We start from the raw sequence: 16,360 nt of genomic DNA on the forward strand, positions 1-16,360 counted from the left end.
AGCATCAGTCCTGTCCGCAGCTGTGAGGTGGGTTCATATTAAAAAGTAAAGCAAATAGAACAAAAATGAAAGCTGGTATCAAAGAACGTATAGTGAGAAGCAGGACATTTGCTTTGAAGTTACTGGACTCCTGTGCCTTCCATGGTATGCTACTTTAATTGCAGCTAATATCTAATACCTCTGAATTCTGTGCAGGATGGCCGTGTGGCCTTCATCGGGCACCAGCTGGGCGGTGTGTCCTTCTCACCCAACAGCCGTGACCAGCAGGTCAAGTTTGCTCGTGCTGTCCAAATCACATACTACCTCCGAAATCATGGACCCGTGGTGCAGGATGCTATTGCAGAGCGCTGGGAGAATGAGTTCTGTGCCCTGGCCAGTCGACTGTCCACAGCCGAGGTCCCCCATGCAGCAGACCAGCTCCACATCCAGTCACTCACATCCTTCAGTCTGTGGCGGGACTTCCACCAGACGGGCCTGCTGGCCAAGGGTGAGGTGTTGGTCAGTCTGGTGCTGGTGCTCCTGGCCGCCACCATCTCCAGCTCTATGCGGGACTGCCTAAGGGGGAAACCTTTCCTGGGACTCCTGGGTGTGCTGACCATCTGCATTGCCAATGTGACGGCTGCAGGGATCTTCTTCATATCAGATGGGAAGTTCAACTCTACACTACTGGGGATACCATTCTTTGCAATGGGTGAGTGGCAATATGGGTCATAACAGAAAATGTGTGTTCATGTGTGTGTGTGTATACAGTTGTTTGGGTAAAAATGCTTATCTTAGGTTCACACTGATAGTGAGTTGATTGTGGTTTGCAAATTGTGATGGGCAACACTGCTGCAAAGTAATAAGCATGATATGTGTTTGTTTGGCTGATCTTTATCACCACAACCTTTCTCAAGGCAATCCTATCCTTACTGAACAGAATTTCAGGTTGAACTCCATCAACATCCAAACCAAAATTTACCATGAAGTCACGTCCAATATAATTAAAATCTAAATTTGAATTCAAAGTTATGTTTAACTTATGGCACATTTCAGTCATTTGATAGTCTTGATTCACTGCAGGAACTCCTTTTTGTGTTTTTTAAATTTTTTTTGTCTGAATCATGAATGCCCAAGTCATCAAAATTCACGAGTTTCTACTGCAGTGATGTTGTGGGTTTTTATTTTTAAGTGAATGAGTTATTGTTTGCAAATGTATACATACCACCGTGTACAGTAAAAAAAAAAAAAAAAGACATTTACTCTTTTCTCTGTAGAGATCACACTGAAGTCCCATCCAAACTAGAGGGCAAAGCAAGTTCACTGAAATACTGTGAAGGTGCATCCTTATCTGGTAGCACAAGACTAATTAACGCCTTAAAGCTTTTGTGTGATGAGACTCACTACCAATAAGTTATGCCCATGAGGTCCAAGTCATCCTTGGTGATGACTCTATCCTATGGGATTATGTCTTTATTTTAAAAATTGTGTTCCAGAGTCTTAGCAATGAGACAAAAAACATTCTAACATTCTAACTGAAAATCAAAAATGTATTTCCTTTTATTTTTATTTTTTTACAAAAAAACCCTACAAAAATCAAACAGTTTGCTAACATACTAGCTTGCTGTTCCTGTTAGCTAAGGCCATATACATCTTTCAAATAACAAACTATAGTATAGGATGCCAATGCAGTAAAATGTTAATGCAATGTAAATCTAAGATCTAATCTAAGAAAAACATTTACTCAGTATTTCATGGTATCGTAAGTTACATGTTGTAGAGGAGAATTTTCCCCTCCAGCAGGCTTGTTTTTGTTTTGTATTTTTTATTTGTTTGTTATTTTTTGTTTTTTTAGAAAATTACAGAATATGCCTCGATTGCATAAAGTGTCATAAGATTTTTTTTTCCCCTGTTCAATCCTTTCAATTTTATTAGAAAAATAGAAAGCAGTACAATACAATATCAGTATTTTAATCCTTGACATTGACAACTAAAAATGCAGGTACTGAACATTGCAAATTAACATAAATATTACTTCAAAAAATGACCTGAATCACATTGTTTCTTAATAACCAGTTATCAGTATAAACCTTAAGCTACAGTCCCACACACCAACACAAATCCCTATCCTTATGAAGACACACATATGATCTTTGTTTTCAAACTTACCTATGAACACAAAGTCGACAACACCAAGCAAAGATGAAAACCAGCACAAAGAGACTTCAAAGCGATTGCCACACTGACTCTACTTTAGAAATATGAACAGGTAGAATTGGAGGCTGTGGCCTGACTTCTAATCAGTCTGTTACCTGTTGAAGTTCACTCTGGCTGCTGGCTGTTGGGTATACACTTAGCTTTATCATCACTCATTTTTGGCTAGCTTTGCGTTGGTGTGCAGATAACTAAAGAAACTTTGTAACATGATTAATGATAGAAATGTAAGTGTAATTTTAGTAATGAATTTAGTTCAGTAATGGGTTGCTGTGTTATTGAAAAATGTAGTGTGATTACAATAACTCAACAGTGTTTGCCAGTAGAAAACCTGCTGAATCAGCAACATGCTAGCAGTGAGATGTGCATTTTCAGGTATTCTTGATGCCAAATTGGTTATCAGTTTTGGATGATGTGGCAAAGAAGAAAGATTCTTTTTGGTTTGTAAAGGTAGGAGTAGGGCTGGGCAATATGGCCTAAAATCCATATCACTGTATAATTTGAAGCATGTATCAGGGTCATCAGCATCCTTATGTATGAATTCTGACCTCGAACCGATTTTATGTAGTACAAGGCGCGCAGAAATCTGTCAAAAAATGTTTTAGTACAACTTTAGTAAGCTATGAAGGATCAGTGTTGCCAACTCTTCAGTAAGGAAAATCGCTATTGGTTGTCCTAAAAGTCGCTAGAATTCGCTAAATGACGTCATTGCCTAATTTGCATAATTGGTCATGCTAATGTAATTGCAACCTATGTTGTTGGAGAGAGAAATAAAATAGTGGAAGAGACAAGAAGTGAGTAAAAAACATTGTAAATGCATTTAGAATTTATTTAGAACTATAAATTTAATTTCTTTTAGCAATTATTGTTTTTTAATGTCACAATTCCAACCCTGCTCCTTTACCCGGGCTTGGACCGGCATAAGTGACCCAAAATAGACGCTCTGGTGGAGTTACTTTGTGTGTGTGTGTTTATAAGTAAATGGCCTGTATTTGTATAGCACTTTTCTAGTCCCTAAGGACCCCAAAGCGCTTTACACAACCTGTCATCCACCCATTCACACACACATTCACACACTGGTGATGGCAAGCTACAATGTAGCCACAGCCACCCTGGGGCGCACTGACAGAGGCGAGGCTGCCGGACACTGGCGCCACCGGGCCCTCTGACCACCACCAGTAGGCAACGGGTGAAGTGTCTTGCCCAAGGACACAACGACCGAGACTGTCCAAGCTGGGCCTCGAACCGGCAACCTTCCGATTACAAGGCGAACTCCCAACTCTTGAGCCACGATCACCCCAGTAGTTTTAAACATTGTGATCCACAAAACAGAATCACAGTAAAAGAAAAACTGACTGCGTTACAGTCAGTGCGGAAGCAGCGGCTTCGCTTATACGCGATTCATTTGCAGTTTGGACGCATGGGTGTGAACGTCTCCTGCCCTCAAAAAGTTGTCATAAATAAGTCTCCAATAATACCAGAAAAAGTCACCAGATTTGTCGCTAGTCACTTTTTAGAAAAAAAGTCGCTAAGGGGGTCTGAAAACTCGCTAAATATAGCGACAAAGTCGCTAAGTTGGCAACACTGTGAAGGATGGATTGCCAGAGCATTACGGCTGCCGTAGTCAGAAGCCTTGCAGAGTAATCTGGGTCCAAAACTCCGTCTGCTTCAGGCCCCAAAATCAAACGAACACTGCGGCATCACTGAGAGTTATAAACTGTCTAAATTCTTTCATCTCTATTAAAATAATAAGCATTGCTGCTTTACCAGGTGTAACAATTAAGTTTAACATCCAGGCATCCATGAAAACAGAATTTATTACAGGGAGTGCAGAATTATTAGGCAAATGAGTATTTTGTCCACATCATCCTCTTCATGCATGTTGTCTTACTCCAAGCTGCATAGGCTCGAAAGCCTACTACCAATTAAGCATATTAGGTGATGTGCATCTCTGTAATGAGAAGGGGTCTAATGACATCAACACCCTATATCAGGTGTGCATAATTATTAGGCAACGTCCTTTCCTTTGGCAAAATGGGTCAAAAGAAGGACTTGACAGGCTCAGAAAAGTCAAAAATAGTGAGATACCTTGCAGAGGGATGCAGCAGTCTCAAAATTGCAAAGCTTCTGAAGCGTGATCATCGAACAATCAAGCATTTCATTCAAAATACTCAACAGGGTCGCAAGAAGCGTGTGGAAAAACCAAGGCACAAAATAACTGCCCATGAACTGAGAAAAGTCAAGCGTGCAGCTGCCAAGATGCCACTTGCCACCAGTTTGGCCATATTTCAGAGCTGCAACATCACTGGAGTGCCCAAAAGCACAAGGTGTGCAATACTCAGAGACATGGCCAAGGCAAGAAAGGCTGAAAGACGACCACCACTGAACAAGACACACAAGCTGAAACGTCAAGACTGGGCCAAGAAATATCTCAAGACTGATTTTTCTAAGGTTTTATGGACTGATGAAATGAGAGTGAGTCTTGATGGGCCAGATGGATGGGCCCGTGGCTGAATTGGTAAAGGGCAGAGAGCTCCAGTCCGACTCAGACGCCAGCAAGGTGGAGGTGGAGTACTGGTTTGGGCTGGTATCATCAAAGATGAGCTTGTGGGGCCTTTTCGGGTTGAGGATGGAGTCAAGCTCAACTCCCAGTCCTACTGCCAGTTTCTGGAAGACACCTTCTTCAAGCAGTGGTACAGGAAGAAGTCTGCATCTGATAGGTTTGTAGCTTGAACCTATTCGCTGGAACGTTGAAGGCAATATAATTACACAGCAAGCAAGACACGAAGTAGGCAAAGTTCTTCTTGTTACTCATGCATGAGGGAGACCTGCCTGGAGCCAAGTGTTGTTCCACCACTTGACCTCCATCAGACTCTCAGCCAGGTTCCCCATAGCACTCCTTTTATTGTGGTTACATGAATATGCATAGGGTCATTAACATATAGCATCTTACATAGGTATACATGTGAACAAAGAATACTCTGTGTGTGTGTGTGTGTGTGTGTGTGTGTGTGTGTGTGTGTGTGTGTGTGTGTGTGTGTGTGGGTGGGGTACTGCTGATCAAAGGGTCATATAACATGAAAGCACAAAAGCAAACATCCTTGGTCAGGAAGAGGGTAGTCTCCCCCTCACCCTAGATGGTTCACCCTAGATAACATGGTGAGGAAGTCCAGCAGTTCATCTAAACAAAAAGTACTTAGACTAGAACAGACGTAGCTACGTTAATCCTACTGTAAAACAATAAGACAAGGTACGACCTCTCTCGTGCTCCCAGAGTGCTCTCTAATGCACACAAAGTTTGCAGACTATTAAGGATCAAACCTCTACCAATCTACAACTAATTATAAAACTCTAAGCATATATAAGTAGATATTTCTAAGCATAAATGACAATCAACAATACAAAACCTAACAGCATCCTTCAAGAAAAACACGATTTTCATGCAGAAACAATGCTCCATCACACGCGTCCAAGTACTCCACAGCGTGGCTGGCAAGAAAGGGTATAAAAGAAGAAAAACTAATGACATGCCCACCTTGTTCACCTGATCTGAACCCCATTGAGAACCTGTGGTCCATCAACAAATGTGAGATTTACAAGGAGGGAAAACAGTACACATTTAACACAGCCTCCCAGAACAGTGTCTGGGAGGCTGTGGTTGCTGCTGCATGCAATGTTGATGGTGAACAGATCCAAACACTGACAGAATCCATGGATGGCAGGCTTTTGAGTGTCCTTGCAAAGAAAGGTGGCTATATTGGTTGCTGATTTGTTTTTGTTTTGTTTTTGAATGTCAGAAATGTATATTTGTGAATGTGGAGATTAGGGGTGGGTTTTTATAATCGATTTATCGATTAAAATAGATTCTGGCTTGGATAACGTAAAATCGATTCATTAAAATCCTGAATCGATTTTTTAATATTAATTTATTTTGCCCGAAATGCCAGAATCTCAGGTGAAAGATCACAAAATTTCAACAACCACCAAACAGCTAACACAGTAAATGAGAGCAGGTACACGGCTTCTGCACAAAGACGTAAACACACAGCGCGGACCCGCGGATCAGAATCAGTGAGATGTCGCCTTTCTCAGCTGACGGTCGGGGCTGAAAGCCGACAGCTCGCTGATTCTGATCCGCGGGTCCGCGCTTTTTGTTTATGCCCTTTTTGCACTGATCATATGGCTGTTAGTTTTATCTCTCTCCAAACAATATTGACCGAACCAGCAGCAAAAGAAGATCCAAACTACGCTTCACATAAACATCGTCATGAATTCCCTCTGACTTTTGCTGACTTTTCAGGATAAAAAACAAAAACAAATCACACTTCATGCACAGCTCTCTCTCTCTCTCTCTTTTCTGCATTATTCGCTTGCTTGTTACGCACAAGTCTACCGTTGTTTACAGCGCTGTCGGACGACGTTTTTTTTTCCCTTTTACTTACTTCCGAAAAGTAAACCTAATTTCTGCCGTTCAATATTGAACAAATTTTAATTTTTTAAAATTAAGCAAAATGCAAAACGCTTAGCCGTGTCTCTAATAAAACCGCTGTAACTTCAGAGGTAATGTTCATGTGTTGATTAATGGTTTTCTTTCGTTTTTGATGTACTGCAGATTATTTTTATAAAATCCCAGGCCAGGAAAATCACCTTCATGTTTTTCTGTGTTTTATCTTCAGCTACTTTGACACAAAGGCCTCTGCTGTGATGCTCACACCTCTGATAAAGTCTTGCGTGTGTCAGCTTCCTTTTAATAGATACAAAAATATGTAAACGTACTGATCTGAATTATAATATTTCTGACTGTCAAAATTTCCCAGATTCAAATCGAATCGAATCGAATTAAATTGAATCGTGGATCGAATCGATTCGGGACCTTGTGAATCGGAATTGAATCGATTCTAGAAATCAGTGACGATACCCAGCCCTAGTGGAGATGTTATATTGGTTTCACTGGTAAAAATAAATAATTGAAATGGGTATATATTTGTTTTTTGTTAAGTTGCCTAATAATTATGCACAGTAATAGTCACCTGCACACACAGATATCCCCCTAAAATAGCTAAAAGTAAAAACAAACTAAAAACTACTTCCAAAAACATTCAGCTTTGATATTAATGAGTTTTTTGGGTTCATTGAGAACATGGTTGTTGTTCAATAATAAGATTATTCCTCAAAAATACAACTTGCCTAATAATTCTGCACTCCCTGTAAATTCAACTTTGTTAGAAGTTAGCAGGAAGTTAGCTTGCTAGTTTCCACCTAAACATGATATGCCATGTTCTGACTGAGAGATTTCTGAAAAAATTAAACCATACAGCTCTGCTATCACTTCAAACATAAATGACGACAGAAAACTAAACAGCAGTGACTTTTGTAGGGTTACTGAAGTTGGACTAGCTGGTATGTAATGATGTCCTACGTGATCGCTAGAAAAACAGCTATGTTAGCATAACATTAGCGCATTGAAGCTGAAGGATGGACGCTAACTTTTTTCCACTCAATAAAAGTTAACGTGAGGGTTTCTGGTGGTTAGGGACAAATGCACTTGCATGGCAGGATGCTATAAATGGACCAAACTTCAGTTAGGAGAACAACTGAGATAATCCATCCACAATATGAGGTTAGTCGTTAATATGCTGCAACAACATGGGAATAAAGCAGCTGCGAGAGAATTCAGCATTAAAGAATCAATGGTACAGAAGTGGAGGAAGTGCAGTTTTTGGATTTCCCCATATTCCAAAAATGCTTTGTCTCTTTGCTATTACTGTCACCCGGCATAATTTGCAGATGATGTTGTTTACATACGCTGCAATGCTTTCGACCAAAACAGGCGCAGTCTGATGATATGCGCTATCAACATGCACTATTGCGGTACACTGTAAAACCTGACAAGTTAAGTTAACTCAAATGATTTGGGGAAACCGATTGCACCAATTGATTCAAGTTTTATAACTTAAACAGTTTGGGGTTATTTAAGTACTTTATTAGAGTCCCAAGAACCCAAAGCAAATATGATAATGTAACTCAAATGCATTATGTTTATTTACTCATTGTATTTAGTATGTTTCAACTTAAACCATTAAATTTCTTGTACTAAGATGCTGTATTTATTCAAACTTATTTAAAGTGTTACATGCTCATATTCAAATTAAGTTAAATTAACTTAAATAGTTGTATTTAAACAACTTAATCCAATTGGGGAAACCGATTGCACCAAATGGTTCAAGTACTATTAACACAAAACCAAGCTATTATTCTTTCCATTCAGTTTTTATTAACTTTAACTGCAGAGAAAATACAGAATGAATACAACCATACTTTCAGTCATAACCTATGACTGCTAAAGCCATTATCAAATAACAAATAATTAGGCATTTTAAAACTTGCACTTTTAGGGAATTTTGAATGTTTTTTGTAGCATTTTGAAAATCGATTAAATGTACAAAACACAAATTTAGTCATGTAGACCTGATACATAGGTGTACATCATAAAAAAACAATAGTCTAGAGGCAATTAGAGCCATAACAATCACAATTTTAAGTAACATTTAGTATAATAATGAAATCACATGCACTACAGCAATGCAACTATAGAAAACAGCTGAACTAAGGATGTCACTAACAAAAAGTATTCTCAAAGGTATTTGTGGCTTCGCAACAGTTTTGCCCAGACCTCGAGTGAACTGGCACTCATCACACAATTAAAAAATAAAGCATGAAAGTATACTGTACATATTGACTAATTATCAGTTATCTCGCAAAAGATTTCCATGTAACTAAAATATGTTTTTAGAAATAAGCTTAAGATTACACACTATGTGAAGATTTTTTTCAATCACAAACAAAACGTCAAATATGGATTTTCTCCTTATTCTTAGCTTTCTCCACATTGCCTTTTAGAAAGCTAATTACCCAGAACAAATAAAACTATTGAAGCCATTCACAGATAACTGAAAAAGCACGAATATAGTGACCAGTGAAAAACAAACATCATCTGCACAAGCTCATTTTTTAGTGTCTGCAATTTTGGTTTTAGTTGCTTTCTCTCATCGTCTAGCTTCAGCAACACTACTTGAATGAACTCAAAAAAGCCAGTATACTTCATAGGATAGCTCAGATGCAGAGCATAGATTAGCCCAAACAAAGACACCAGGGCATCAGTCCATGAGTGATGAGTCATAACAAACTGATCTTCAAGTTCTATGAACACTTGGCGTGGTGAGAAAGGAACTCCTCCAGGCACCTCCTCTTCATCGACATCAGCAACCAGAGCAATTCTATGGCTTCATAGAACTCAATTTCACCCTAAGATATAATACAGAGTGCACAATTATTCATCTGTAATATCTCTGTTAAAAGCATAAATACAAATGTTCAGGCACCTTTCTTCAGTTTTTCAAATTCTATATATCATAACATGTTTTAAGTTGACAGTGAAGGTTCATTTTTCATTCATCCAGGTAGTCAAATCAAGGATGAAAGAAGTTTATAAGTCATTCAACTTCACGTCTTCAACTTTCAACCCAAGTCCAGATGACTTATAAACTCCTTTCAACCTTTTTTAAATTCAAATGTGCAAATTATTGTAATACCAAAGTACCTTGCATGTTTTGAAAATCTCTGAGGTACATTGGTAGGCCGGCCAGAACTGCTGTTCTAGTTGCATAGATGTCGTTTGTGTCCTTATACATATATATATATATATATATATATATATATATATATATATATATATATATATATATAGGTTCGGTTCGGTTCGATACTTTGGTGTCACGGTTCGATATTTTTTCCATACAAAAAAATGTTCATGCCTTTTTAATTTGTCATTTATTAAAATTATAAATATATATTTTAACTCAAAAGTACAGTTTTTAAATTTAACCCTAACCCTTGTGCGTGTTTTTTATTTTGACAGCGAATGCGCACCTGCGGACCACTTATGTGCAGCCCTGGTTATTTAGCTCATCATATTGCAGCCACAGAAATTCTTTTGTCCATGAAACCATAAAGCTGCACTTTCTTTTTGCCTTATAGTCTGATTTGTCATAACTTCTCCGTTTTGTGGTAAGCTTTTCTTTGGCTGTCACTTCTTCACCCTGACCTGTCTTATTTGGCTCAGCAGAACTGAAATGCTTTTACACACTCACTCACATAAGCTCAGCGATTCTCTGCGCGATCAACCTCTCACATGTTTAAGCTTGCTGCGGGAGATTTCACTTGTCATGTTTGCATAGTAAGCTAACGATTAATAAGACGATGTCAGAGGAATTGGTGCACAAATTATCATCACTCACAGATCAGTGCTGTCGCTCTCTATACACAGTTCGCGCGATTGCAAAGTGAAAGCAAAAAAACAAGCGCAAATTCAAACGCGACTTCAATATGTCACATATTGACAGTGGCTCACCGACGCCAATGACATAATTACCCAGCTACATTTCTGAAAGAATGCAGAAGCATTGACATATATTTTTCCTACAATAGCCCGACGGGCAGGGAAGAGATAGATTTTGGTAGCCCGACTGAAAAAAATCGCTAGCCCCAGGACGTCGGGCTAGCGATATTGCAAGCCCTGTATCTGATTGAGGAATCACTCATCTTTGGAAAAGAGAGTTTATTACAGAGAAATGTCTCTTTCCAAAATAAAAGCTATACTATCCGCTTCTTCTGGGCTATATTCTCAGCAGCATAAGGAGAATCATGTGCTAACAGCTGTCTAAATGACTCGGCTAAAGTTAGTAGCATGCTTGCTTTTTTTGTCTGCTTCCACTTGTCTTTGCACTAGGATGATGTCGGCGTAAATGTGCAGTCATATTCGTTGTGTTCCCACTAGTGCTTTCAGGTTAATCTCGTTGAAATGACCTTAACGCCACAACACAGCAAATCTCCGTTAACGAGCTACCGCCGATCGCTCCGTGCATGGGGCTAGACAGCTAACACGTTAACGAGCTAACTGCGCTAACACACTAGTTCACACCAATGTAATTGAGCATTGCATGGCACATCCAACATACTGTTTTACTTTAGTCCATGACTCGCTTACCTTCAGGGTCATACGTCACATGAAAACCAAAATAATTCCAAACGCCAGATCTGAATGACGTTCAATTTGCCTGTTGCAAGTAGAGCTTAACTTCTGTCTCGCTAGCTTGCCCTGCGCTCTTCCTTCTGACTATGCTGTCTGTGTTGAGCGCTCAGTGGATCTGCGCTCGACAGTGCAGCCTAGGCGGAGTAGTCGAACACAGATTCACTGAGCGCTCCACACAGACAGCATCGTCAGAAGGAAAATTGATAAAATAAATTACAAATGTTGTATTGTTCGATACATATGCGTACCGAACCGAAAGCACTGTATCGAACGGTTCAATATCGATACGAATATCGTTGCACCCCTAATATATATATATATATATATATATATATATATATATATATATAAAAATAAACAAACACATAACAATGGCAACTGCCAAGCAAGCAGAATAATAATTAGTATCTTTTAAATACCTGTTTTCCATATGCCGACAAAAGCTGCTCCATCCTTTCACCGACCCGTCCAGTTTTCCTCTTTTTGTAAAGTCCAGTCAGCTGAGGAGCATAATCATCCAGCGCAGCATAAAACACATGTGGCAGATTCTGATTGGTGATCCGATGAAATTCAAAGTAGAGCTGAAGAGAATTCCAAAAATATTATAAGCAAAACACAGCATACTATATGAGCAGCAAATGTTATATACGTAGTTGTACTTACCTGTGTCTCATGAAAGAGTGCTGGCCATGGTCCCTCACCTGGCAAAATTTGAGGTTATTGGATGAGGGCGATTAACTTTGTCAGAATGTTGGTATGGAAAGGGCAGAATTGCTCTGTTTAAGTCTTCTAAGTTAAAATATCTCTTAGAAATCAAACCTTTAAACAATGTGCCAACTCCACTGAAATGACACCTTCAAACAGGTCGTGTAGGAAGTCAGGTGGGAAGCCTGTGACAGGATGAAAGAAAGAGAGATGGTCAGAAGGAACACAGGTGTTTTTAACACCATAGTTTTCCTTAATGTCATCATTCTGAAGCTCTTGCACAATAATTATCATGAGCATCTTTTGTTCTCATTACATAATTCCCTGTAACAGCATTTTCTGTTTGCATTTCTGTTTGGGTGGCATGACAAAACCTACAGAAATATGTAGACCTGAAACTCTCATTGAAACCAGCAAGTCCATGGGCAGAAGGTTGTCTGCCACAACAGAGTAGACAGTGCCTTTAAGACATTCACCAAGAGTCTCAATGTAGGCACCTACTTCTTCAAGAGTTTTCAGATCATTTAAGAGTGGTGACAGCATTTCCTTACACCCAAACTGGCGTACATCATTGGAATTGCACAGCAGAGCAAGCTGGGTGCAGTGTAGAGCAGAACAAGATTTAACTGGAAAGTTTTCCAGTGTCCAATAAACTGCAAAGACTTTATGTATTTTCTTTGAGGTACCAAGTGGGTTTGTGATCAAAATCATCCACATAAAGTATCATTGACAATTTCTGTCCCTCTTGTGACAGTAGAACATTTTCCTGGTAGTAGGATCCATCACAAAATGACATGAAATGTCCAGGAATCTGTGTGGGTGCTTGTTTAATTTCTTCAAGCACATCATTTTTTTTCAACAACAATTGCAAAGATGTGAGAATAGGCACATACATATAAGTGTGCTTTGACGATTCAATTAAATACTCCACAGGTTTGACATATGGAAAATTTTCTTCATAATATGATTTCCTCCTCTTTGCTGTAGATAGTGGTCCTTCAGATGTGACACATTTATGTAAAACATTACTATCAGAAACTGCCTGACAAATCTCATCCACCAGTTTGTCCGTATATGTACAGTTGTGCTTTTTCAGTATATCTACAACTGATTTTCTAACCAAAGGTTGTGATAACAAAAACAACTGATCAATATGCTCAATAATCTCCTGTGTTGCTCTCTGGGACACATGGAGAAGGGTCTGCATTTTCAAGAAAAATCCAGCCAGATTGTATTGCAACTGCTCTTCTAAACCCTCAATTCCACTGATTTCACTGGTGGATGCCACTTGATTGTCATCTGATGACTCTATTGAATCAAGCTGCATGTCATCTTTTTGTTCTACATTTATAACACTTTGCACAATGCCTTCATTGTAACTTGTTGAATTTTGGTGGTCTCTGCATTTGTGGGCATTGAAGGTTGAGTAGACATTGGTTTTAAAATTGCAGTTCTTGAAAGGACATGGAACAGTTTCTTTTCGTTTTAAATGCCCCCTCAGATGGATAAACATTTGGCTTTCAATAAATGGCTGCTTAAAATTACACATAGAGCAACAAAATCCATAATTATTCAAATCTGGATAAGAACCGTCTTTTCTTTGCGTGGGAGTGTGCATTGTTGACATGTGTATCTTTAATGAATTAAATGTATTAAATGTACACATGCATGTGTTGTAGAGACAGGGTAAGGGTGAAATTGTGGAGTACTGACCATGGTTGAGCCGATAATGCTTCAACAACATGACTTTTATGGCAGTAGAAAAACTAGACAAACTACACAACTTGCAATTCCACATTTTGATACCAAATCGTTTTAAAATCACCTTTACTGGTTGTCTTTAGTGCAGTGCTGGATGATCTCTCGGCATGCTACTGCTCCTTCAATCGTCAGACTGTAATAACACAAAAGCCATGAGGACAGAAAGCTAGCAGAACAGTTTTTACTTTTACTTCACTTAAAAACAGTCAATCTGAATAACACAAGCTTGGAAAACAGTAAGATTTATTCTTGCACTACAGTTCATTTTCAATTCAGGTTGGTCAACTACTCTATACGTTATAAAATAATAAAGCAATTTTACACAAGTGAAGTACACAATAGGCTAACCCTTGGAAAGTACAGAGTCAGAAACGTTTAGGTTTGGTGCAGTGCAGCTTTGAAAAGGTAAATTATTTCGCGACTAAAATGCCACTAACCATCATATTCAAAATTTGTGAAGGCGAACTTGTCCGTTAAACTCTTAAAATTAACACTAAATAAATTTTCTACTATTTTCACTGTGTCAAAAGTAGGCTACATTTGAACTTGATAAAGGTCAGAGTCAGAAAAGCGTAAACACTGATTTTACCAAAGGTTTTGTGGCATGCAGTTTGCAAAAATCAGACTACTTACCAACTATTGATTGAAACAAGCCACCAACCGTTAATTTTTTAAATTGTGAAGGCAGACTCCATACAGCGCTAGGCGGGAATTGTGTGCTGGCAAGCTAAGTTACGAGCTACTACAACAAAGTAGTCTGATAAATTACAACGAAGTACAACTAAAACAAAGCAGTCTGATAAATGTACGTTTTGTATGCTAGAAGTAAGCATTAACAAAAAAACATAAAAATAACTTTATCTTGTACTTTCCACTCTCTTGACGAGGCTCCTGTCTCATGGCCGACAAGTCCAGGCAAAACACTGGGGGCGGGGCTGTGGATGATGACTAATACAAATGAATTAGCACAACTTAAACAGTTTAAAGCAACAGTACTTAAAACGTTACAAAAACATAATGTGTACTTATTACAATAAAGTTATTATATCATATGTATACTTTTGGGTCTACCTAACACACTTCATGAAAGTTACTTTAACTATTTTTCAGAACTGAGTAAGAACAACTTACTTCTTTTAGTAAGATGCACTGTTGGGTTTTACAGTGTAGAACAATATAGTCAAAATCTCTACCGTTGGCCAAATTTATATAGTTTCTACCGTATACCGTTTATACCGCCCACCCCTAGGTGGGAGGTGGTCTAGATGTGTGGAGGTTAAAATGAAGGCTGGCAAAATAAGAACTGACTGAGAATTTATTTAAGGTAGTTTTCAGGATTACAAGCTTAATAACATGTGTCACATTCAAACATACATTAAATGTACATTTTCCACATTTTCCTCCATCATATCCTCTCTTTCCTTATCTGTCTCCCTTTCGTTCTTTAAATATACCTTGTCTATTTACTCTACAGTATATCTTTCTTCTCTATGTATTACTAAGGTCACCAGATCCCCAGAGCTTTGGTAGAGCTTGGCTGCATGCCAGCTGACATAACTTAAGTTTAAGTAAGACTCAGGAACAAGAGACTGGCTCAGCTCCCTCCTTATGACCTAGAGGCAGAGGAGAAGGACAGGAGAGGAGATGAAGGGCTAGAGGTGTGAAAGAAGCTAAAAAAAATCAAAGAGAAAAAAAAAGACTGATTTATTGGAAAGAAAAAGGTCCCTTTTTTCTTTCCAATAAATCACATTCTATTTTTGTCTCTTTCCTTTTCCTCTTTTACTCTGCAGAAAGGTAGGACAGAGACTGAATTTTAGGAGGGAGGAGAGAGGGGAAGAGGAGAATGGAAGATGAAGAGGAAGAGGCAGGAGGTGGAGACAGAAGAAGGAGATGGAGAGGAGTTGATGAAGTCTGTAATTTCATGTGACAGGACCTCAGAGGTAGCAGATGTCCACCCTCCTTTTGGGAGGTTCTGACTGAGGCACACCCCTATCACTATATCAGTGCCACATCAGGACAGACACTGAGAACTGTAATAGAAACTGATACCAAATGTGTCATGCCAGTGTAGCACCCCCTGTGGACATATTTTAGTTAATTCAATTTTATTTATACAGCGTCAAATCAAAACAAGAGTATCTTATATTGTAAGGTAGACCCTACAATAATACATACAGAGAAAAACCCAACAATCAAGTGAGCCCTGTGTGTAAGCACTCTGGCGACAGTGGGAAGGAAAAACTCTGTTTTCACAGGAAAAAACCTCCAGTAGAACCAGGCTCATGGAGGGACAGCCATCTACACACTGCTCCCGTGGCGTCCAATGGCTGCCCACTGCTTCACAGAGTGAATAGGTTAAATGCAGAGAGGAATCAGTGTTGCCAACTCCTCAGTAAGGAAAATCGCTAGGCACATTAGGGGCTTAATATGAGGGCCCAACTGAAATCAAAATGAGATATCCCCTTTTGCAGTCAAAAACTTTTGAAGAACCAGAAAGCATATATGATTTACATACAGGATTTACACATGTGGTTACACATGCATCTACAGAGAAACAGTGTGTGGTCCATGTGGTAATAGAGCTCCCAGAAAACTCTCTAATTGCCTGCG

At 39.0% G+C, this 16,360-nt stretch overlaps 1 protein-coding gene and 1 long non-coding RNA gene across 4 annotated transcripts in view; one reads left to right on the plus strand and one right to left on the minus strand.

Annotated features, from left to right (window-relative positions):
- Positions 1–16,360, plus strand: part of ptchd4 (patched domain containing 4) — a 72,994-nt gene that overhangs the window by 19,223 nt on the left and 37,411 nt on the right. The window contains exon 2 of the mRNA XM_082505292.1: positions 196–691. Coding sequence (XP_082361418.1) covers positions 196–691 — 496 coding nt within the window. The remainder of the gene's footprint in view (positions 1–195; positions 692–16,360) is intronic.
- Positions 11,668–14,919, minus strand: LOC309689735. 3 transcript variants are annotated; one of them, XR_014271513.1, is made up of 5 exons: positions 14,882–14,919; positions 13,815–14,698; positions 12,104–12,174; positions 11,948–11,985; positions 11,668–11,865 (listed from the first exon to the last, which is right to left on the minus strand). It is a non-coding gene; the product is annotated as an uncharacterized lncRNA (long non-coding RNA). The 3 variants fall into 3 exon arrangements; XR_014271514.1 differs by having other exon boundaries at positions 11,670–11,865; positions 13,815–13,883; positions 14,384–14,914; XR_014271515.1 differs by having other exon boundaries at positions 11,670–11,865; positions 13,815–14,914.

Source organism: Aulonocara stuartgranti, assembly GCF_965226115.1.
Source record: "Aulonocara stuartgranti genome assembly, chromosome: 15".
Classification (NCBI taxonomy): domain Eukaryota; kingdom Metazoa; phylum Chordata; class Actinopteri; order Cichliformes; family Cichlidae; genus Aulonocara; species Aulonocara stuartgranti.